Genomic DNA, 23,089 nt, shown 5'->3' with positions numbered 1-23,089 from the left:
ACTTGTGTGCTGCCCCGGCGTCAACATCGCTTAGCGTCAACGTCATGACGACGTATCGCAGCATGATATCGCGTCACGACATCACGATAACGTCGCATCGCGACGTCTCAACTTCATGATGCTTAAATAATGACGTCACGTCATATAGATGACTCCATAGCAAATTCTATAAGCACTACCAATTTCTAACCGAAGATGCTTGGTGTACAGGGAACACCACACTGACAGACCAAACCCTCCCAAACCATCACTAATTTAATACATTTTGTGACATAGTAATTCTGATGCTTCCAAACAAAGATACAGCATTACACACCTAGAGAGGTGACCAGTAACTGCAAAGACTTACCAGTTAGCCAGTTATTACCCTTTTTTTTAAGATGAAGCAACATTTCTTGTAAGTACACTTCCTCTTCTATAATTCAGTAATTTCTTCACTTGTTTTCTGCTTCTCCATCCCATCAGTCAATGTTGAGTCTTGTGTCTTAAGGACAGGGGGCCACTGGCAACTTAGTTTTACTACTTTTACCAGGAATCAGTCACAAAATGATGTCACTGAAATGTACTATTCAAAAAATGCTTAAAATACAGGATGTACATAAAGTCAAGGAACACATTGAATTATTTATTACACAAGAACCAAAAATTGTACAGATATCATACATATGTCATTTTGAAGAGAAACTTCGACAGTTTTTTTCATGTGTACCGCCACAGCGTAGTTTGGTAATTTTCTGATAGAGCTAGTCGCAAACATGGCGAGTTCAAGTGCGGAGCGAGCTTTCTGTGTGTTGGAATTCGACAAAAAGAAGTGTGCTACAGCTGTTCGACGGACGTTTAGAAACAAGTGCGATAAGAAGACAGCCACAAGGAAGACCATTTTCCACTGGCACAACAAATTCGTTACGACGGGCTGCTTGTGCCCGGCAAAGAAAAGTGGACGTCCCAGTGTGAGTGAAGGTAATGTGGAGTGCGCACGAGAAACATTCGATTACCGTATTGACGTCTGCCGGGTCACTCATGGTTCACATATCGAATGTTTGTAAATCTTTCAGAGTTTCTCTTCAAAATGCAGGATGCATGATATCTGTACAATGTTTAGTTCTTCTGCAATAAATAATTGAAAGTGTTCCCGCACTGTATGTACACCCAGTATTTTAATGCAGGCAAGCATACCATTAGCCAAGTAACTTAGTCGTTAGGCTACACTTCTGTTCGTACTATTAAATTGTAATTAATAATACGCATCAGAATTTTGCAATAATTTTATTCTTCCAAGCAGATGATACAGTTTCTATAAATATGTAAGAAAATCTAGATAAAGCGATATATCTATTACAAGTTGATTGGAATAATGCTGAAGCAATTTGGTTCCCTCGTTGCAGTACTAGCTAGACAGAGCTCGCAGCCATCGCAGCGGCCACTACTGTCCCGCCGCCTTATTGTCATGTTCTTGTTCTTGTGGTGGCGCCCTCCCGGCCAGATAGAGGGTCGAATGTCTAGACGCTGTCGTAGTCGAGTGTGCCGTCTACGTAGGCGCTGCTGAAGCGCGCGTGCCGCTCCGTGTCCACGGCCTGCGCCTTCACCGCTGCCTCTTCCTTCATGGCGTCGCGCCACGCCAGCTGAAACCCGACCAAGCGTACCAAGCAATTTAGCTGGAGGTACTCGCAGATGCGACTACTACGAGTTATCGGCAGCTGTTGCTGTAAACTAAATTCTGAAAGCTAAGCATTATGGACAACGAAATATTGAATTAAGTTTTACACAATTCTAATCGTTGAAGATAATCCCGACAGAAAATATAGAATTTAACGCAGTGAATCAAATGCTATTTTAGTCAAATTTTTAACATCTGATAGACATTCTCAAAATAACAAATTAAGGCAAAATATATGATGGGTGTTCGGTAAGTAAACCAACAATTTTTTTTCTCGGCCAATTTCGTTTGAAATATTTCGGATTTTGCTGTGGAACATTGTGGAATATTCTTGCTTCAGCACCTGTAGTTTCAAGAAGTACCGATAGCTGGCGGCGCTATATAACCTTCAAAATGGCGTCTATAATGGAGAAGAGTTCCAAGCAGAGGGCTATCATTGTTTCTTTTGGTGGAAAACCAGAGCAACGCAGATATTCAGTGGCGCTTGCTAAATGTCTGCGGAGATATGACAGTGAACAGATGCACATCGAGTCGTTGAGAAAGGCGTCTCATCATCGCAAACAAGGTCGCACAAACTTGTCCGATGTCCCGCGTACCGGCCGCACTCTCCTGCAGAGTTGGAACGTGACCGACCGATCATGAACGCCTCTCTCCTCAACTGGTTGTCTGTTGGTAGTGCTCACACGTCCACTTGTTAGGGTGCTCAGAGGTGTGTGCCTTCTGGGTTTCTCGCCGCCTAACTAAAGAGCGTAACGAGCAACGTAGGCTCCTCTGTGTGGAATAACTGCTTATGCTTAGGCGTTACATGGGTTCATCACTTCGAATCAGAAAGATGACAACCCATGGAGCGGCGCCACACCGTCTCCCCTCTGAAGAAAAAAATTCAAAGTCTCAATCTCAGCCAGTTTAGTCATGGCGACGATATTCTGGGACTAGGAAGGGATTATTCTGTTTAATGTCCCCCTCACAGTGCAACGATAAATTAGTGTAGTGTACTAACCTCAGGAAATTGAAGGAACGACTTCAGTTCGCCACAAAAATACAAACGAACGCCTCTTCCTCCATTACTACGTAAGGCCTCACACAAGTCTACGAACCAGAGAGCAGGTCACGAAACCTCATTGGACTGTTTTTCCTCATCCACTCTGCAGCCCGGATCTCGCACCTTCCGACTTACACCTGTTTGGCACATTGAAGGATGCTCTCCATGGGAAGTACTACGTGGATCATGTGGAAGTTATTGATGCAGCGAGGCGTTGGTTCCGCCGTCGAGTAGTGGAGTGGTAAGACGTGGCCATAGAGGCCCTCCAGTAAGATGGCGTGAGACTGTCACATTTACCAGAGATTGCATTGAAAAATAGAATTTCGTAGTCAAAAGGGGGTGGGGTGGGGGGGTGGGGGAATAGTGCGGTATATTGACTCCTGAATAAAACCTGCTTTCAGAAAAAGTGTTTGCATTACTTACGGAACGCCCCTCTTAGTTACAGACAAAGTATGTGTACCAGGCAGTGAAACAGTATTGCATGCATTTAATCAGCAGCTGATAACTTAGTCAAATGCTATGGGAGGTGTCAAAATATGCCATAGAATCAGGCTTTGAACTTATCGCATAGATAAGTCATTCCACACAACTCAAAATGGCTCCAAGCACTATGGAACTTAACATCTGAGGCCATCAGTCACCTAGACTTAGAACTACTTAAACCTAACTTACCTAAGGACATCACACACACCCATGCCCGATTAAGGATTCGAACCTGCAACTGTAGCAGCAGCGCGGTTCCAGACAAGCGCCTAGAACCGATCGGTCACAGCGACCGGCCACAACTATTTGGGAGACAAAGTTATGGTGCTTCTTGGCGTTTGTTAAATTTTAGTGCACAGCACGTAAGGCTGTGATAGGCCGCCCGGTTAGCCCGGCGGTCTAACGCACTGCTTTCTGGGTGGTAAGGCGTGCTGGTCCCCGGCACGAATCCGCCCGGCGGATTAGCGTGTGAGGTCCGGTGTGCCGGCGAGTCTGTGGATGGTTTTCAAGGCGGTTTTCCATCTTCCTCGGCGAATGCGAGCTAGTTCCTCTTATTCCGCCTCTGTAACACTATGTCGACGATTGCTGCTCAAACGGTTTCTCCACGTACGCGTACACCATAATTACTCTACCACGCAAACATTGGTTTACACTCGTCTGGTGTGAGACGTTCCCGAGAGGGTCCACTGGGGGCCGAACCGCACAATAACCCTGGGTTCGGTGTGGGGCGGCAGTGGGGTGAGTGGACTGCTTTGGCCTGTTGTGGGATTGTGAACCACTGAGGGCTACGGCGAGAGCGAAGCCTCTCCGTCGTTTCTGGGTCCCCAATTTCATAGCATACAATAGAAGGCTGTGATGATTCGCGTTGTCCTATTTTTCATTCGATCCTTATTGCCAGCACGTACGACCTGAGATGGACGCGGTCCAGAGCAGTATTCCATCATACGTCGCACAAGCAGAATAGCTTTCCCAGGAACCTCGTACGCAAACGAAGTACAGTGCACCAGTATCCTACAAACAAACTAAAGTCTTCCGTTTGTGTTGTATTCCAACTCTACCTAATCTGTATCATTTAAAATTTCCGAATTAATAGACCGTGCCCGACGCATGTAACTTTCTCCCAACGTTTCCTCTGAGACTATGAAGATGCTTCCCGCAGTCGGAGAGGAAACGTTAGGAGAAAGTTTTGTACATCGACCATGGCCTATCAGCCTGGAAGTCCTAAGTGACGTCAGTACCAGCCGTGATAGCTTATGTTGTACGATCTATCTAATCTATAGTAAACTTTCTACAACTGGTATTTTCATAACGTGTCTGTATCTAGTTGCGTTCCAATCGCGCAGTGTAAATCACCAACATTTTTGTGTCTCACGGGAAGTTTTACTTCATATTTCTGTACATTAGTAAGTACTTGCCTATCTTTGTTGCAGGAGATCTGTCGGTATCCGACATGATATTATTGAAATTCTCCACAGGTAACACATATGCGAGAGTTCTGAAATTGCAACCATCAGTATCTGTTAAGCCACGAACAAATCAGCAGCATAAAGTCTTATCACAGTTAACTGGGGCGCACTTTAATTTTTTCTTATGAATGTGCCTTCGCCCATGGAAATGTTCGGTGATCCGCCTATTAAACTCCTCAAACAAGCTGAAAACCTGGCTATATGTCACGTGCAACTCTTCATTAGTAAGCCCCCATGCAGACACTGTATTACCCTGTTAGAAAAGCGTATTTGAACAGTTAACTATACATTGCCCTCAATTAGTTGATAGTAAACTTTCTTCCACATCTATACACTCAGAAAGAACGGGGATCCACTTCATTCTCCCCCTCCCTAATTATGTTACTACGATTATCGTTTGCCACACTGACTGTTCATACACATCTCAGGTACTAGGTAGAAATGCATAATCAAAAAGAGCTAAGTTGGGATATTCAAATGACGACGGGAAGGATGCTTAAGAGAATTTACTACAAGATAGCATCACTATACAACCTCAGTTCTCGTATTATCTAAAAAATTCCATTCTGGCAGCGTATCAGCTTCTCTCAGTAGTTTTAATTAATTTATGAAGATATGCTTTGTAACGAAAGTGCGCTCCCCTCCACACACACACACACACACACACACACACACACACACACACACACACAAACACACACGAAGAATATCATGTCTTTGTGTCAAATGGATTGAATGATTCAGAAGGACGGTTGTCGCGAAAGGTAGTGCTAAAGTTCATTAAAATTGGTGAGCATTTGTGAAACTCCTATCCCGTTTGTCTGCTTAAACGGATGAGATGTTATTAGCTTTCTTACGCAGTAACGTACGTTGTTAGAATCTGACGAAGTATGTAAGGGCCTAGAGAATATACTATATTGCAAAAGTCATGTGACATGCTGGCTACATATCTTTCGAGAGTCGCCGAATCTATCACATCTGGAAAGACTGCTCAGTTACGTTATTTACGATAGTTCGAGGAAGTGGACAAACGGCAACAGAGCATGCTATGAGTAAGCGAAATGAAAATATGGAAGATTTCAGGTATTACTCTGCTGTTTTAACGACGTTTCTGCTGTTTCTTCGATTTGCAGCTTGCAAGAAAACATTAACAGCTTTCTCGATGAGAGCTGCTTGCAAAGAACGACTGCGGGCACGGTGACCACTAGTTTGCTGCATGATTTACGGAGGAGACTAGGGGTTTCAGCATACAGGATAAACTGAATGAAGCAGTGCCATTGCGCAAGCTGTCCAGACCTTCAGTCCAATGAGACTTGTGTGTGAGTGTAACAGGGAGAGAGGGTACGGCAAGTTGAGGCCAACAGAGTTTATTAGATTCAGCCGCTTTACGCGCTGATAGGGCAGGGGGGGGCCCTGCCCCTCTTCTCCCCCAACCCATCTGTCACTTTTGGTCGCGCGTCTGCGTTCACGTAACAGTTTCGTGTTTCAGCGCGGTGCTGCAATATCCTCTAATTCTGCTTCCCTCTCATTTTCTAACATACTGTGTATCTATATACCGACGATCTTTTGGTCCAACGTTATCAACAGTTGAAACCTTTTATAAAATTAAAGGTAGTCCATCGTACAGCTTTTCGCTGTGGTTTGTTGCTTCCGTAACTGCAGTTACAAAGCGTTTTTGCCGGCCGGAGTGGCCGTGCGGTTCTAGGCGCTACAGTCTGGAGCCGAGCGACCGCTACGGTCGCAGGTTCGAATCCTACCTCGGGCATGGATGTGTGTGATGTCCTTAGGTTAGTTAGGTTTAATTAGTTCTAGGCGACTGATGACCTCAAGTTAAGTCGCATAGTGCTCAGAGCCATTTGAACCATTTTTTACAAAGCGTTTCCTCGAGTCTTCCGAATCGCATACCTAAGCCCCAATGTGCTGACATCTTGGCCATACTTCGCGGAGCTATGAAATGGTTACTAAACCTGCTCTCTATGGAGCCTATTAAGCCTCTCAAGACTCTTCTAAATCGTTCTCACTAACAGAAGTGTACCATTTTACTTTTAGTATGCTACACTCACACAAGTTTTTATTAAGTATAATAACCATGTCAGAATTACCTTTTATTACTGAGAAAAAGCTACGAACGTTTGTTACAGGCCCTTACTTGGTCCTCCACTATTGTCACGCCGCTGTTTTAAATACGTTTACATCAACGTACATTCTGGTTAGAAGGTACCAAGACTTACAGAAACTGATACACGGCAGAAGATAACACTACAGCAACATAAAGTGGGATTTCAGTGAGAAAGAGGACCGAAAATTAAAGAAATATTCTTTCGTGGAAGACTTTGTATACAGTAGAAATGTCATACAGTAGTGAAGTTTGCCGTGAAAAACGACTTGCCTGTGCCACACATTCTTTCAGAAAAGTATATACAGAAAATCGACTGACTTAAATGTAAATAAGGGACGAACGGAAGAACTAAACGGAGCAACCTTGAAAGTCGGTTGAATATCATTGTAATCAGACTAGGTTCCATGAATACACAGAATACAAAATAGAAATAAGCAGTGAAGTCATGAAAACAGTTGGATGAAATGATAGTGGTACAAGAAATATTATCCGCCAAAAACTATCAGGTGGCCTACATAATATAGATATATACATGATAAAATTGAGTTTCTGTATTTACAGGAATTCAGAAGAAGCAGAAAAAGAAATTAAAAAGATAAAATCTCTTGACATTTCTCACAACTGACTTTCCGACGAGTCTGATGGTTTACTCTCACTTTATTACTGCTCCTGACTTATGAAATTCAAAAGCGGACTTTTAGCGCGAAAAGCGTTCAACAGCTGAGGGCTACTCAGCGAGCAATGTGGAGATGTATGTTGAGAATTACTAGCAGTGATAAGAAAACAGACTGGAATTACCCAGCAAGGCGAACATGTTAACCGGCCGTAACGAGAACTAACTAGTTTACGTCACTAGGTCACATTCCAGTTCAAAGTAGTGCGTGATTTTACCTGACAGTACAAGTGCGGAAGGTGATGGCGGAAAATACCTTCCTCTAGGGCCGCGACAATTTAACTTTTCCTACAAGGGGTTGGGTAAAACTATGGAACCACCACAAACACCACACATTACCATATCTAATAAGGTATAGGAATACAGGTAGTATTCAAAACAACTTCCAGTCGTATCGGAATGGATAAATACAGTACCTATACCGTTTTCTGTAGTATTTCATACCATTCTTCCTCCAAATTGGGTCAAGTTGAGGTAACGATGGAAGTGGATATCTATCAATCACTCTTTCCTCTGGAGTAAATCGGAAAGGCACAGTAGTACCGAGATATGTTGACTGCTGTGACCAGGGGAGATGTGACAATTCATCCTCGTGCTTACAAAACAAGACGAACTGTGGTATCAGGGGCTCTGTCGTCTTCGAACACAGCCTCATTATTTGGGATCAAACGTTGTACATAGGATGGCCCTGTTCAGCCAAAACTGACAGTAATACAGCCTTACAAAGTAACCATGGGGTCCATGGTATACCATAATAGGACTGCCGAAATCACAAACACCAGCCATCTTTTACTCTTGGAACGTAAACTCGGCCTTAAGTAGTAATCAGTGTAAAACAGGACACATCCAACTGCAACACGTCCCTCCCTTGCTCCTTAGACCTGGTTTTTTGGCTTCAGGACCACTTCTTTCGTGTTTTGGTGTTGACAGGGTTTTGCGAGTGCGACATTCAGTCTGCAGTGACTTTTGCAGCAGTTGTCCTCTTATTTTTCGTCACAATCACTCAACAAGAAACACCTCCAATATCTTTCTTGCAAAAGCACCCATATGAGCACGAACTATTTTGCCACGATCGATTTCAGTTGGCTCCGACATAAGGCGCTCACGACCACGCAGAACACTGCTCTGACCATGACTGACTTGCGACGTATTGAAGGCATTGCACACGTGCCGTTCGTGGTCAAATACAACAGTGCAACCTGGAGGTTTCGCTAGCATCTGTTTCGTTGGTTGAGTGGGGGAGGAGTTCCAAACAGTGAGGTCCAAACAGTGAGGTCCAAACAGTGAGGTCCAAATAGTGAGGTCCAAATAGTGAGGTGGCAGAAACCAAGCGAGGAACACCACTCAGTCGAGTCAAGGTGTAGGATAAACGGGCAAACAAAAAGGTAAAAGGAACATTGGGGCAGTAGGAAGAGGAAAGGAGAGAAGATGGGAGGTCAATAGGGAGAGCAGGGACATTCCAAAAACGCTGCAGATGTGCCACCAGCACCACCACCGAACCTACCTGATGACACGTGCGACAAGCCTGTGGGGACAACACCAGGGGGGAAGAAGACAAGAAAAGAGGAAACAAATTGACATAAAAGACCCAACAAAACGTAGGGGGGGGGGGGGGGGGGGGAAGGGAGCGGGAAGAACGATGCTAGTGTGGAGGTAAGACCAAGGCCTCCGCCGGGAGAGGCGAACTAAAAGTGTTGCATATGCATTCTCTCTACATGATCACAGAGTCACTTTATCACATGCACTTGTAGCACCTATTCTCGGCCTATTTTGTATCTGTATCGATGTTTGTGTTATTTTGTAGTGTTGCTTATATAAAATATTGTAGCTGTCATGCAAATTCTTTGACTACATATACATATTTCATTTATGTGAAACTTCTGAACGATGTTGTTTAAATTGTGCTTTGTGACAGGTATGGAGCCTGGGCTGAGCAGTGCTGTGGTTAACACCTTGCTAGCAGTAGCGGACCATTGTGGCTCATGTGCCCCAGAGCGAATCCCAGAGTGCCCCAGTGAGCTAAAACACCAAGAAGAATCGCTTCTCGGCTTTTGGCAATGCCAATGGCCGGAATAGCTTAAGGGCAGTATTTATTGGCCTCGGATGCTGCATCTGGTGATACCGTTATCATGGCATGGTTTTTGGCGCTATAAAACTACAATTACTACGCCACGAAGATATGTAACAGGGCGAGGCCAACAGTATTGTTATGACTGCGTCGCCGCCAGGTTAACAGGTACTGCAAATTGCGCCACCAGTGCTACCAGTCTTCCACTGATTTGTTTATATTTGGCACTCTGTAAACGGACCAGGTATTTGTGAAATTTGGTTGATTTTAATAATGATCATGGTGTTGCTAAAACAATTTTACACCCGTGATTATACCAAATCACAAACATGGACAGGAATCCTATCCTAGTGAATTTAATTCCGAGTGTCCTAATTTGTTATGAGAAAGTGACTGAATTTTAATTCAGTGCTCTGTTGTCAGTTGCATAGCCAATTATATTTTTGATTAGGTCAAAAGACTGAGTATGAAAGCACATTGGTTATTTAAAGAATTATAGTTTGTTGTGCTTTACTTAATAATTAATGATAAGAATACTCTCCATTTCTTATACATACTGGTGTAGTTATGTTAATGAGCGTGTTTCTTCAAACCATGGACGTTTAAGGCTCCTCATGTACAAAGCTAGTTAATGAAGCTATGCAAAGGCTCCTCAGAGCCAGTGTAGTCAGATTTGCATTCCGTTCAGGTACTTCAAACCGAGTTTAAGAAGGAACAATTTACTGTGTCGTCTATTCTAATGCAAGTTGGTTAATGCACAGGCATAGAGACCCTGTACTAAGCAATGAAGTGAAGTAACAGAATATGATCATTAGCAAACCCCCTGATTTAAATTCAAAATCATTTCAAGCTTTTCCCTGTTCAATATTGCTACTAGTTTCATGTGTCAGTAATTTGTTTTATAAACTGTTCCACCTAATTCATATAAAGTACATGCTGAGAGGCATATGTTGCTGTTTAACATCTCACTGCCCATTTGTTTATCTGACTTACTAGTTAGTAGCACATTTATCTGCAAGGTCAGGTTTCTGTGTTGTAGCATGAACAGATTCAAGCAAAGGGTTTAGTGTGTGTGTGTGTGTGTGTGTGTGTGTGTGTGTGTGTGTGTGAAGGAAGGTTAGGTTAGCTTAGCCTTAGCACTGTCACCTGCTTTATCATTTTGCTTGACAAAAGAATTCCTGATTAGGCTGTCGACCGGTTTTAATACGTAATGTCACAACTTGCTTTTGTGCTGGGAGAACGACTGTTCCTGACCCACCTGTTTACTGTTCGTTATACTCTACTAGAGTGTTTCGGAAACTAATCCCAGTTTAATTATTCTGTTTCCATTAGGTTGTATCACGGTCAAAACATTCAAAACTTCTTTGCAGAGGTATAACTTTTGCATCGATTGCCATTTAAGATGGTCGGTGGTAGCGTTGCACACACTCACAAGTACTAAAACTAATTAGGAGGCAAGAGAGCTAATGAAGAAATTAAAACACAGAAAATAAAACACAGAAAAACTAAAAGAAAAGCACAGTGAAATGTGACTGGCTTATCACTTACAAAAATCTAGGGTGAGCCAACCACGCTTTATCCCATTAAGAACATAACCCTAAAATCTGATTAAAAACGTTGGACAATTCACAAAACTTTAAAACCCTAACCACATTCGTTTGTTCATTACATAAAATAGACGGCAAATACACCACAGTCTGCTGTTCGGAAAATAAAATGCAGCCCAATAAAATCTGAGCGGACGAGAACTCCAACACTGGGACAAAGTCATCTGCTCCAATGCTCGCAAGATCACATGTAATTCTGCGTCAAACATGGTAAATTATGGAGGCAGTCTCACCTGGAGGACACGATCCGGGAAAACGACAGAGCAACCAACAGAGTCCCCCTGCTTCAACCCATCTGTAAAAACGGCTACATGGTCGTGGTACTCATACAAAATATCAGAGAATATCGCATTAAAAATGGAAGCAGGAGTGCTATCTCTCCTGAACTCCACCAAATCTAAAATCACTCTGGGCCTGTCCAGCAACCAGGGCGGCAGGCAGTTGAAACCCTGGATTTGGGATCGTACTGGCTCCACACTGAGTGACTTCAGAACACACTGCACGTGGATCCCAAATGACAGTGTGGCTCGTGGACGGTTGGAAAAAAAGGCGTTCCAGAGGTGGACGAGCAACAGTATGGTGTGCGGGTGAAGTTGCAGCAGCGAGGAACTTACATGCATGACGCACCAAGAGGAGCTGGCGCCGGATGATAAGCAGCGGTTCCCTACAGCAGCACAGATGCTAGATATGGGACTTGTCCGATAACCAACCGTGACCAGCCGAATCCCCTGATGGACAGCGCCAATGATACGCCCATAAGAAGGCCTCGCTGACCCATACACTGTGCAACCATAGTCCAGCTGCGAATGCACAAAAGCCCGATAAAACTGAAGGAGACCCATACACTGTGCAACCATAGTCCAGCTGCGAATGCACAAAAGCCCGATAAAACTGAAGGAGATGCGCCCTGTCCACTCCCCAAGACCTGTGCCTAAGGCACTTTATGATGATCAGTGCCTTCAGGGTTCTGGGTTTCAAGTCTCACAGTTGTGGTAACCACAACAATCTAAAGTCAAAAATGAGGCACAGTTCGAGGAGGAACACGAAACAGCAAAATCGTCTACAAATGAGGAGCACTGTACAGGACTCCTTACCATAGGTGTGATACTGTTAATAGCTATGGCAAAGAGGTAAACACTTAAAACACTGCCCCGAGCAACACCATTCTACTGCTCAAATCTATTAGACAGCCTGTCACCAACTCATGTCCTAAAAAGCCACTGAGACATGAAAGACCAACTGTTGGCCTTTGTAGTCTGGCCCCTTCAACGCCACAAACCAACCACAAACACCAGGAAAGACCAATGAATATGGGGAGATGGCCACGAAAAACCCATTGATGCAGTTGTCTGAGAGTACAATGTCTCCAAGTAGTAACGTATGCCTTACTTATATCTAAGAATATGCCGATACAGTGATGCTTACGGAGGAAAGCCTGCTGAATAGCCGCCTCTAGGAGGGTCAGATTGTTTAAAGTGGGCCGAAATCTTCGGAATCCACACTTAGAGTGGCTAAGCATTTGCCCGTTCTAACGACCAGACCAGACGACGGTTGAACATTCACTTCAGGATATTTCCTACCCTGTTCATTAAGGCAATACTCTCATAACTACTGGTATATGCTGTCCTTTCCTGGTTTGAGGAGAGGGATCAGAATTGCCTCCCTCCACGATTTGGGGAAGTTTCCTGTCTGCCATATTAGATTAATACATTTGAGAAGAATTTTCTTTGACGGCACTGGCAAATATCTAAACATGCAGTACCAGATTTGGTCGTGACTGGTTGCAATGTCACGAATCTCAGTCAGTGTCGATTCGAGCTCCCAAATGGAGACGGGGGAGTTTTAGGCCTCAGAACTGTTGGACCTGATGTCAAACTTTTCCCTCTCTACAGCCACACGATAGCGACGAAATGCCAGATCCTGGCTTAGATTGGCAGTAGTTTGTGCAAAATGTTTGGCCAGCTTCTGGGCAATGTCTCTGGGAGTTGTTTGGAGGCAACCCTGTTTCAGCACTGCTGCTATAGGTAAACGGCTGTGTTTACTGGAAATCCTCCAGATCGCTTTTCGTATTTTTATAGAAGTCGAACGATTGATGGAGTCGAGGAATACTTGTCATGACCTTTTCTTACTCTCCCTAATGATGCATCAAGACGTGGCCCTCACGACTCAAAGCGCTAAGATTGTCTGCTGTTTGTCGGCATTTAAAATGTCAAATCGCTGCACGCCTCTTCCAGACCGCAGAATTGCACTCATCTGTCCACCAAAGTACTAGTCACCTAGGATGACATGGGGACTGTGGGATGGAGAAGTCAGCAGCATGATGCATCAGTCTTGTGATGTGGTCCACCCATCCTTGGACACTATCGCAGTGTTCGAACAGAGCCAGCTGGCTGAAACATGTCCAGTTAGCCCTGCTGAATATCCATTTTCGGGGGCTTAACTTCAGGTGGCGAGCCATTTACTAGGTGAAGGAGTATTGGGAAATAGACACTGGAATGAATAACCTCCCATAGAAGAGAGTTGGCGCGGGTGGGAGAACAGAAAGAGGTTGATGGCTGAGAATGGCCCAGTAGCAGTAGAGAAATGTGTGAGAGTACCAATGTTGAGGATGCACAGCTCCCGAGACGTCATAATGCCCTCCAAAATCCGACCCCGAGGGCAAGTATTGGTCAAGCCCCACAGGACATGGACATTGAAGCCTCCCAAGAAGAGGAATGGTCATGGATGTTCTGAGCCTTTGAGTCTAGTGCATCTTGCAGAGGTAGATACAGTGAACAAACAGGGATCCTTCGACACACATGAATTTGAACTGCAACTGCTTGCAAGACAGTTGCCAAGGGGAGAACAGGGGAGTGGTGTGTATTAGTGTGAAACACTGACACATACCTTGGTCCATTCCCTCGATAGGTCACCCTTGTGGTATCACCCTTGTTGTAAAACGTATATCCCTGTAGTGCAGGGACATTGTATCTTTAAAACGCGTTTTTTCGTAAACAATAGCACAAGAGACATGCCTGTGCTAGGAGTTTCAGTTCCTCCACGGTGAGCCCTGAATGTACTCATGTTCCACTGTAGTACTGAAGCCATGTCATCGGTGAAGTTTAAATTTACCCGTATCTTTGCACTAGGGACATGAAGCACTTTAAGAGTGAGGGGGAGTGGAGGGGCTGCCTGGATCCAAGGCATCTAACTCAGTCAAGGCATCAGTCAGACAGGAAGGAATGACATCTGACAGCGCTCGGAACAGGTTTTGACCTGAATGTTTTAAGCCTTTCCCTGCACCCTGTCCTTTCGAGGATGAGGGTGAGAGAGGGCGCCGAGAGGCACTCTGCTATTCTTATACCTTCTGGATGTTCGCTGCACAACTGTTGTTGGTCTTTCCTGGTGCAGATGCTTGGATTGCTTTGCCCTTACAATTTTTCCCTTGACATGTACATGTGAAAGTACAGGTGCCTGTGGTGAATACAGGCAAACTAGGTGTCATCTGTGTCGAAGCGTCTGCCTTGGAAATAGGTTTATGCACCATAGAAGAATATGAGGTGGCAAAGACGGGGTATTTCGTCTCACTCTTTTTGGCTTCGGCATAGATGATCTGCCTGGTAACTTATCTCCTGTATTTTGCATCTGTCAGCAAAAACAGGGCAGTCTCGGCTCCAGACAGTGGTTCCAGAGCAGTTGAGGCAGATCACCGGAGATGGGGAGTCAGTCCCAGCGTCTTGAACGCCTTTTACACAGTTCCCACAGATCGCTTCACCTACACAGCGTATGGTTGTATAGCCGAAACGCTGGCGTTTATTGCACCGCACAGGGTTTGGAATGTAAGGCCGAAAATTAAGTCGAAGGAACCTGGCCTTAAGATGTTCAGGCAGTCTCGGAGAATTTAATGTGACAATGGAAGTGGCAGTCTTTTCAGTTGCTCCATTATGCCTGCACGTTTTGTTGATTCATATCGACTATTCCCTGGGATGCTCATTCTTGCTTCAGTTCTGATATGTCCATGGTATCTCGGCATGTGACAATGCCCTTAGCGGAGTTGAGAGAGGTGTGCATCTCAACAATGATATAGTCAATTTCTGGGACTTTTGAAGAAGGTCTACCTGCTTTGGCCTGTTAGTTTCGACCAACAATGAACCATTACACAATCTTATTATAGATTTTAATGTTCGAGCAAGGCCTTCCAAACCCTTATGGGTATAAAAGGGACACTTTTTCAAATTTCCCCTCCTTCCTCTTTATCACCAGGAATACATTGTTATTCATGACTCCTTGACCCCTGTTACTGCAGCCAAACGTATTATTATTATTATTATTATTTTTTCTTTACTTTCTCAGACATTAAGTCTGGTTAAAAATGGAAAGTGACACGGACCTTATTATTATTATTATTATTATTATTATTATTATTATTATTATTATTATTATTATTATTATTATTATTATTATTATTATTATTATGAGGACTAGCCCCTCTCATTCTTTTGGATGAATGGGTGTGAATACTCCCAGGCGATACTCCCTCCCCACTGGGAGGAGGAGATGATTTCGAGGGCTCCATCTTGGTCCCACGAGCAGCAATGGAAATAAGGGTCCACTTGGAGCCCCATGTCTCATGTGCTTGAGTAAGCACTATACAACTAGGGTGTAGCAGGTTCCCCAGAGGTTGCCCACTAACGACTTTCCACCGCAACAGCCAGGCATCCCATCAACGTGCCGCACACCTTGAGTTTTTTTTTTTTTTTTTTTAGGTTTATCCCGTCCTAGCGATCCAGGCAGTGAAGCCAAGATCCCCTTTCCCTGAGACACACAACATTCCACCACCGCGCTGCACAATGATGGCTGAAGCATGCCCATAGCATGACCCAGAGGTCAAACAAAACGACGATACATTCCACATGATCGGCAGATTTAGTGCCATCATTGTAAAAAAAAAAAAAAAAAAAAAAAAAAAAAACAGCATTCTGGAACTCCATTAGAAGCGGACAGAACAATGGAAAACCATGGGAGTGATGGAGGCTTTCAGACCCTGGAAAATATTCTTTCAAATCTGGGGCCAATAAATGAAGTGGATGGGGCTGGGTGATTTGGAGGGAATTGGAGAAGGACAAGCAGGGGAGATGGAATCTGTGGCAGAGGGAAGTAGAGCCTAACCAGTGAATCCATGTGAGGGCAGGCAGTTTGGGGCCTACGTTCCAGAGCTGTGGAAAGAATTGGAGTGATGGTTGGTTGGTTGGTTTGGGGAAGGAGACCAGACAGCGTGGTCATCGGTCTCATCGGATTAGGGAAGGATTGGGAAGGAAGTCGGCCGTGCCCTTTCAGAGGAACCATCCCGGCATTTGCCTGGAGTGATTTAGGGAAATCACGGAAAACCTAAATCAGGATGGCCGGACGCGGGATTGAACCGTCGTCCTCCCGAATGCGAGTCCAGTGTCTAACCACTGCGCCACCCCGCTCGGTAATTGGGAGTGAGCACGGGAAGAGTGGTTAGTGATGACATAGGAAACCAGGAGCTGCACCACTCAACGGAAATGGGAGGGATCCCTGTCAACCAGAAGACTATTGACAGGGCTGGTGCAAAAGGCACTGGTGACTAAATGGGTACCATGATGGCGAACTGTATCCAAGAGGAGCATCATGGAAGGAGTAGCAGATCCGTAAGCTTGACAATAGTCCACATGATAGAACTAATGTTTGATAAAGACAGTGAAGAGTTGAATGATCCGGTCCTGAGAGGTGTGGCAAGGAAGCAAAGCATATAGAATTTACGAAAACAGAACCTTCAGAAAGCAGGTTGTCAAAAATAAGACTTCAAGAAACACAACTGGGGTGCCATAGTCGGGAGTTGGGTGTCGAGGCAGAGCTCTGGGGCAGGATGGACCGTATTATGGCGACAAACGCACCACCCTCGACTTAAGGTGACATAATTGGAAACCATACGAGAGTTTCCACGTGCAAGCGCACCAGATTTCATCCTACAGCTGTCCTAAGTGAACCTTTGGATTGAAGCTACTTCGGTGATTTACGCATACATTTCGATATTTTTATGTTCACACAGCTTTTCAGTAGTCTCCCAAGACTGACTGGGCTTGCCAGTTTCCCAGAGAAAAATTTGAGGCGGTCACTGGCAATGAAATCCGCGACCCCTGTGTTAATAGCCAAGAACGCTAACCACTACAACACTGTCAGTTTACATATGCTATTGCAATAGTAGCTCTTACTGTTGTGACATTAGCTTCGTCCTCTTTTAGAATACTGCTGCGCGGTGTGGGATCCTTACCAGATAGGACTGACGGAGTACATCAAAAAAGTTCAAAGAAGGGCAGCATGTTTTGTATTATCGCGAAATATGGGGGAGAGAGTCACTGAAATGATACTGGATTTGGGCTGGACATCATTAAAAGAAAGGCTTTTTTCGTTACGACGATATCTTCTCACGAAATTCCAATCACCAACTTTCTCCTCCGAATGCGAAAATATTTTTTTGACACCCACCCACATAGGGAGAAACGATCACCACGATACAATAAGGGAAATCAGAGTTCGCACGGAAAGAAACAGATGTTCGTTCTTTCCGCGCGCTATACGAGACTGAAATAATAAAATTGTGATGTAGTTCGATGAACCCTCTGCCAGGCACTTAAATGTGATTTGCAGAGTAGAGGTAATTATAGATGTAGAGGAGACCAGAAATGCTGTATGTCGGACCAAAACATACGTGAAGACTACTGGAGAAGAGATACTTTGACAACGAGTAAACTGTAAATACAACAAAGTCAATCAACGTAGCTTTGAATAAAGACACACTATCATCATGGCAAATGGGTGCTACCAGTGAAGCGTCTTTAACAGCTGATGTGAGTTTTACCATACATTTTTTTGTCGTAAATGGACATCCGCTCACGTATGAAAACGAAGATAGCTGAATAGATGTCGCTTTTGTCAAGGATCTCTAAATGTCACACAGCTCAAAAGCTGTTATTCTCAATGCCGCCAGACATATGTCCAACTTTATGGGTTCTTAATGGTTTGTCAGATAGTGAAATGCAATATCAAGGACAGTGTACCGTATCTATCCAACTCTTACATATCTTCCATGAGAAGTTAACTGTCGGCCGCTGTGGCCGAGCCGTTCTACGCGCTTCAGTCGGGACTGATGACCCCAGATGTTAAGTCCTACACTGCTTAGAGCCATTTGAACCATTTGAATTTGACAAGGTATACTGGCTGGTGGTGGTTTGCTGCAGCAGACACTTTATGTTAGATACTCACGAGTTTTGGGAACTTGTCCTTGGGGAAGTTCATCTCCTGCTTGTTGATGATGCTGGGCACCTTGGCACGCTCAGCCCACGGCCAGATCATGTAATCCAACATACTAGGCCGTGTACCTGCAGTAAGACAATCATTGTTTGTTTCATCACCATACGATGTCTTACACACAAACTAACTTCAGACTCGTGCTACTTATACAAGGAAAGCAGGAAGAATCTATAAAATCCGAACAAAGACTACATCGAGGCAAGCTGTTTAAAAAATCAATAAATCCAATTTTTATGTCCACCAAGCTGATAATTGTAACTGCATTACAGATACACAAAACAAAATCCATAGCCTACGCACATGACAAAGAAACGAAGAAATACAGACGGCTCTTCTACAACAATTAGAGGGGATGAAAGAAGTCTTAACCATCCTATCTATTTTGCTGCGTTAATCATTTCAAAAATCTTTTCACGAAGTGATTATGAGTGCGTGTACTGACCTCCGAAGAAGGTGTTACCGCCAGCAACCAGCTCGTCTTCGAAAGGTTGCAGAGCAGCCACGATCTCCTCCAGGTAGTCTCCCAGCGGCCGCTTCTCCTTGCCGTAAACTGCCTCGTAGAAGATCTTCGTTACCTGCAAATAAAAGTCTACATTATAACAAGCAGAGGATCCAACAGAAAATGTCTAGAGCACTGGCATCTATATGTAATATTGCAGATTTTGCACGAATCATCATACAAGCGCTCTTTCAAGTTTGGAAAATAGCTTTTGTCGTGCACTTCACAGTGGTTTACAGAGAACAGATATAGATGTCACGAGAAATTTTGGTTTATAAGATCTGTTTGTAATGTATGTGGTGCAAATAAACGAGGCATTAAAGAAAATTTCTATTGGTTGGTGGGTTAAGAGGCTTAACAGCCAGACAGTCAGTCCCACAGCCAAGAGTTCATCTGAAGACGTCTGATCGAATCATGAAAGTACGTGGTGATAAGATCGAGGCACTGAAATCAATAGTAGTACCAGAGCTGAGGATTGGATTGCTGCAGTTATGGGGACTAAACTGAAGTCATCAGTCCATTCTAGATGTGTCAACCCATGGAGAGTCCTCAGAGTAAGGACACAGGAGAAATTCTGACGAACCCTATTGTAACAGTCAATAAAATCCAGAGAGAGAACCAAGTACAAGTGAGAGAGGGATAAGAGGGTGAAGGCGGGCGAGTTGTTCTGCTCATAAAGCAGCTGGAGGCTCTGGGACACACGTGACGGAAGATGGACACACTTCATCCGACCAATGTTTCCTCACGCTCTAGTATTAGATGAACAGTAATGCAGGAAACTTTGTAAAATCTCAGCATAGAAACCAACGACGATGTGAGAGTAAGCCAACAGACATAAAAGAGTAAGTATAGTTTAAGGAAGGTGGAAAGGATAGGAGCCAGGCGAGACCACTGAACAAGAGCAGCCTTGGCCTCCTGAGTTGGATCAGGTGAGAGTGCACCCCTCTAGTCCCTCAAGTGGCTGATGAGGCCAATGTGCTCTACCTCGTGAGTAAAACGTAAAACGAGATCAACTGTTCTGCCACCTTCCACTAGCACCAGGGCAGCGAGTCAGCCAGTTCTAGTTTTTACTGTAGGATGGCTGAAATAGGGCACTCCAGTAGGATGTGGGCCTGTCAGACTGGTACCAAACCAACACTGGAATGGATCCTAACATAATAGAATCTGGCCATAGATTAGAATTAAGTGGCCAATGGGGAGTCAGCAGAGAACGGTAGCTTCCCTTTGAGAAGCAGGGAGGGAGGACTGGTATATGGGTGATGTGGCCTTTATTGCTCAGTTTCTTTGGAGAAACCAGGGCACAGCAATGTGAGTTCCAAGCCTCCAACAACCAATGGCATAAAGCTGACCAAAGATCTGGTTCTGATACCCCCATCGCCAAAGTAAGAATCCTGGTAGCCCACCGCCAACCCGTCAGCAAATTCTTTCCCTGGGATCTCAATGTGACTGTCGAGACAAAGACAGGCAACCCCCCAGCTTTATGGAAGCCAGAAAGGAGCTCAGATAGTCATGAGCAAGGATCTCAAGGGTAGTACTGGTTGATTGACTGAAGACTTCTACTGATTAAGAACGTCTTTCTGGTGCAATGACGAACATGCTTGAGGGCTCAACTCATGGCCACCAGTTATGCAGTGATTTTACTGTATACATTCGGTTGGGAACGTTGTTCATTGCATCCTGCATATGTGTAGACATAACTGGTTCGTCCATTGACCAAAGAGCTGTCAGTGTATATCACTTCCAAACGCAGAAATGCATCAGTGATGGTCAGCAAGAGGCGCCGAAAAACAGTGACATGAAAAGAATCTTTTAGTCCAAAGGATACATTGAGACAGATCCGAGGAAGGGGTACACAGCATAGGAGCATACACGAGTCGTTCCTGACAAGAGGCGAAAGTGGAGAAGTTTTAGTTCAGAGCAAAGACACTGTATCTGAGCTGTGATTGTGACTAATTCTGGGCTGCTGTTTCAGGAAAAAGCTGCCCAGAAGTGGAGCGATGGGGGTGGGGATGGCAGCAACTGTGTATCACAGAATTCAGCAGCATTTCTTGGCATCCTATCTGTAGTGATGGGAACCCAGCCTCTGTGACTTGTTCACAGGGTTAGTCTGAGAGCCACCTGTTGCAAGCCAGACCCAGGAAGTAGAGTCCATCGCTGAACTATGTGCCGGACAACCAGAATCAAAACTGGACAGGTTGAAAGCTTTTTACAGCTGCAGATATGTAGAGTGGTCGGCACACCAGCTGCCGTTACTGAGGCAGTGGAGAGTATTAAGATGTAACCAACACATTCATATAAGCTGGCCAATATGGGAAAGGCATGTCAACTAGGCATCTATGATTCCAAAAAGCGATAAAACTCCACCACATTGAGAAACTGGTCATCACGGTAGAGTTCTGGCTGTAGTTGACAGTACAAAAACATGCATGATACATATCTTGGTAGCTGGAAACAGGAAGCCATGTGTGAGAGCCTAGGACTGCACCTTTCATACGGCACCCTGCAGCCAGCATTCAGTAACATCCACGCTGGCAGAGCAATAGTAAATGCAAAAATCGCTAGCATATGGAGGAAGGTGACACTGTATCTGCATGTGCAGCTATTCCACTGACAGACAGAAAGGGGCACAATCAATAGAGCCCTGGAGGACCCTATTCTCTTGTATGTGGCTGAGTATTGTCGGAAGCACTAACTTGAAATCTGAAAGTATGGTGTGACAAGAAGTTCCACACAAAAATTGTGAGTGTGCCCCAGAGACCCTACTCTCATAGGGTAACAAGAACGTTATGATGCCACATGGGGTCATAAGCCTTTTGCAGGTCAAAGTTGATTGGACAGTAGATTCCAGGCACACCATGTTGTCAGTAGTGGAATGATCCTGGGACAGACACTGACATAATGTTGGTAATACACTTTTAGGTATTTGAGCATTTGGCTGTAGATGTGGTCTGGTCCTGGGGCCACATCAGGGCGAAGGGCTAGGACCACTGAGGAATTCCCACTCACTAAATGGTTGACCATATGGCTGTAGGTGATGTGTATTGAAAGGTAAGTGAATTCATTCCACTCTTTTTGAGGACATGAAATGCAGGCTGACAGTTCTCAGACATACAGGCTAAAGAAAATTGCAGAGAAGTGCATTTGGCGACAACATCAGGGTCAATGTAGACAATTCCATTCAGGGAGATACCAATAAGACTTCTGGGGGACTTGTTTCCTTAGCGGCATCAAACCTTTGCCCAAACCACGAAAGGACGTGTTGTTGTTGTTGTGGTCTTCAGTCCTGAGACTGGTTTGATGCAGCTCTCCATGCTACTCTATCCTGTGCAAGCTTCTTCATCTCCCAGTACCTACTGCAACCAACATCCTTCTGAATCTGCTTAGTGTATTCATCTCTTGGTCTCCCTCTACGATTTTTACCCTCCACGCTGCCCTCCAATGCTAAATTTGTGATCCCTTGATGCCTCAAAACATGTCCTACCAACCGATCCCTTCTTCTAGTCAAGTTGTGCCCAGCACACTGTTCCTAATGTTATTGTTTTTGTCAGTTTATTAGGTGACAGGCCTGGGCACACCACCATTAAAAGGAAATAAGGTGATCCATTGATGGATGTGATTCACAGCGATGGAGAGCCCTCCTGTGACCTTTAATGCCCACAGTGATTTCTGATCAAGTTAATGTCTTCCAATGAAGGTATACAAAGGAATAGAGAATCGCTAAGTCTGCTGTCAATAGAATAGCTGCAATTGTGCTCTAGTCAGCTACACTGTTACTTGCTCATGGCAAAAAGCTAAGGGCGATGGCAGAGGCAAAGGCGTCCTTGTTGAGAGGCCATCCAGGTTGACACCCAGGTGAGTGATGCTAAGGAGGGACAGGACTATAGGGAAATTAATGCCAGACAAGTAGTCACGGACTCTCAAGTGGGTTGAGGGAGGGACAAGACCAGGGCTGCAAATGTGAAGACCAGTGACCAAGTAATACCAATACGCACATTCAACTTTGTGTGGACCCAGTATTGAACAGAAAAGATAAAGCTCTTAGCACATTTTCAATAGCGTTACTATGGCCAGTGGTCGTAGTACCACCCCAGAAATGGTTGTGGGCATTTAAGTCACTCGAACTGGGAAAGACTGGGCGAGCTGTGAAATCCATACAGAAAA

The 23,089-nt window shown here is 44.6% G+C and overlaps 1 protein-coding gene across 1 annotated transcript in view; it reads right to left on the bottom strand.

Annotated features, from left to right (window-relative positions):
- Positions 1–1,251: 1,251 nt before the first annotated feature.
- The window catches only part of LOC126236059 (pyrimidodiazepine synthase-like), an 88,558-nt gene continuing 66,720 nt past the window's right edge, over positions 1,252–23,089 (bottom strand). The window contains exons 3-5 of the mRNA XM_049945105.1: positions 18,872–19,004; positions 18,382–18,497; positions 1,252–1,622 (exon numbers count right to left, since the gene is read on the bottom strand). Coding sequence (XP_049801062.1) covers positions 1,500–1,622; positions 18,382–18,497; positions 18,872–19,004 — 372 coding nt within the window. The 3' untranslated portion in view covers positions 1,252–1,499. The remainder of the gene's footprint in view (positions 1,623–18,381; positions 18,498–18,871; positions 19,005–23,089) is intronic.

The sequence above is a fragment of the Schistocerca nitens genome, chromosome 1 (genome assembly GCF_023898315.1).
Source record: "Schistocerca nitens isolate TAMUIC-IGC-003100 chromosome 1, iqSchNite1.1, whole genome shotgun sequence".
In the NCBI taxonomy this organism is placed as follows: domain Eukaryota; kingdom Metazoa; phylum Arthropoda; class Insecta; order Orthoptera; family Acrididae; genus Schistocerca; species Schistocerca nitens.
The sequence above is the reverse complement of the archived record's forward strand: the minus strand, read 5'-3'. Positions and strand labels throughout refer to the sequence as shown.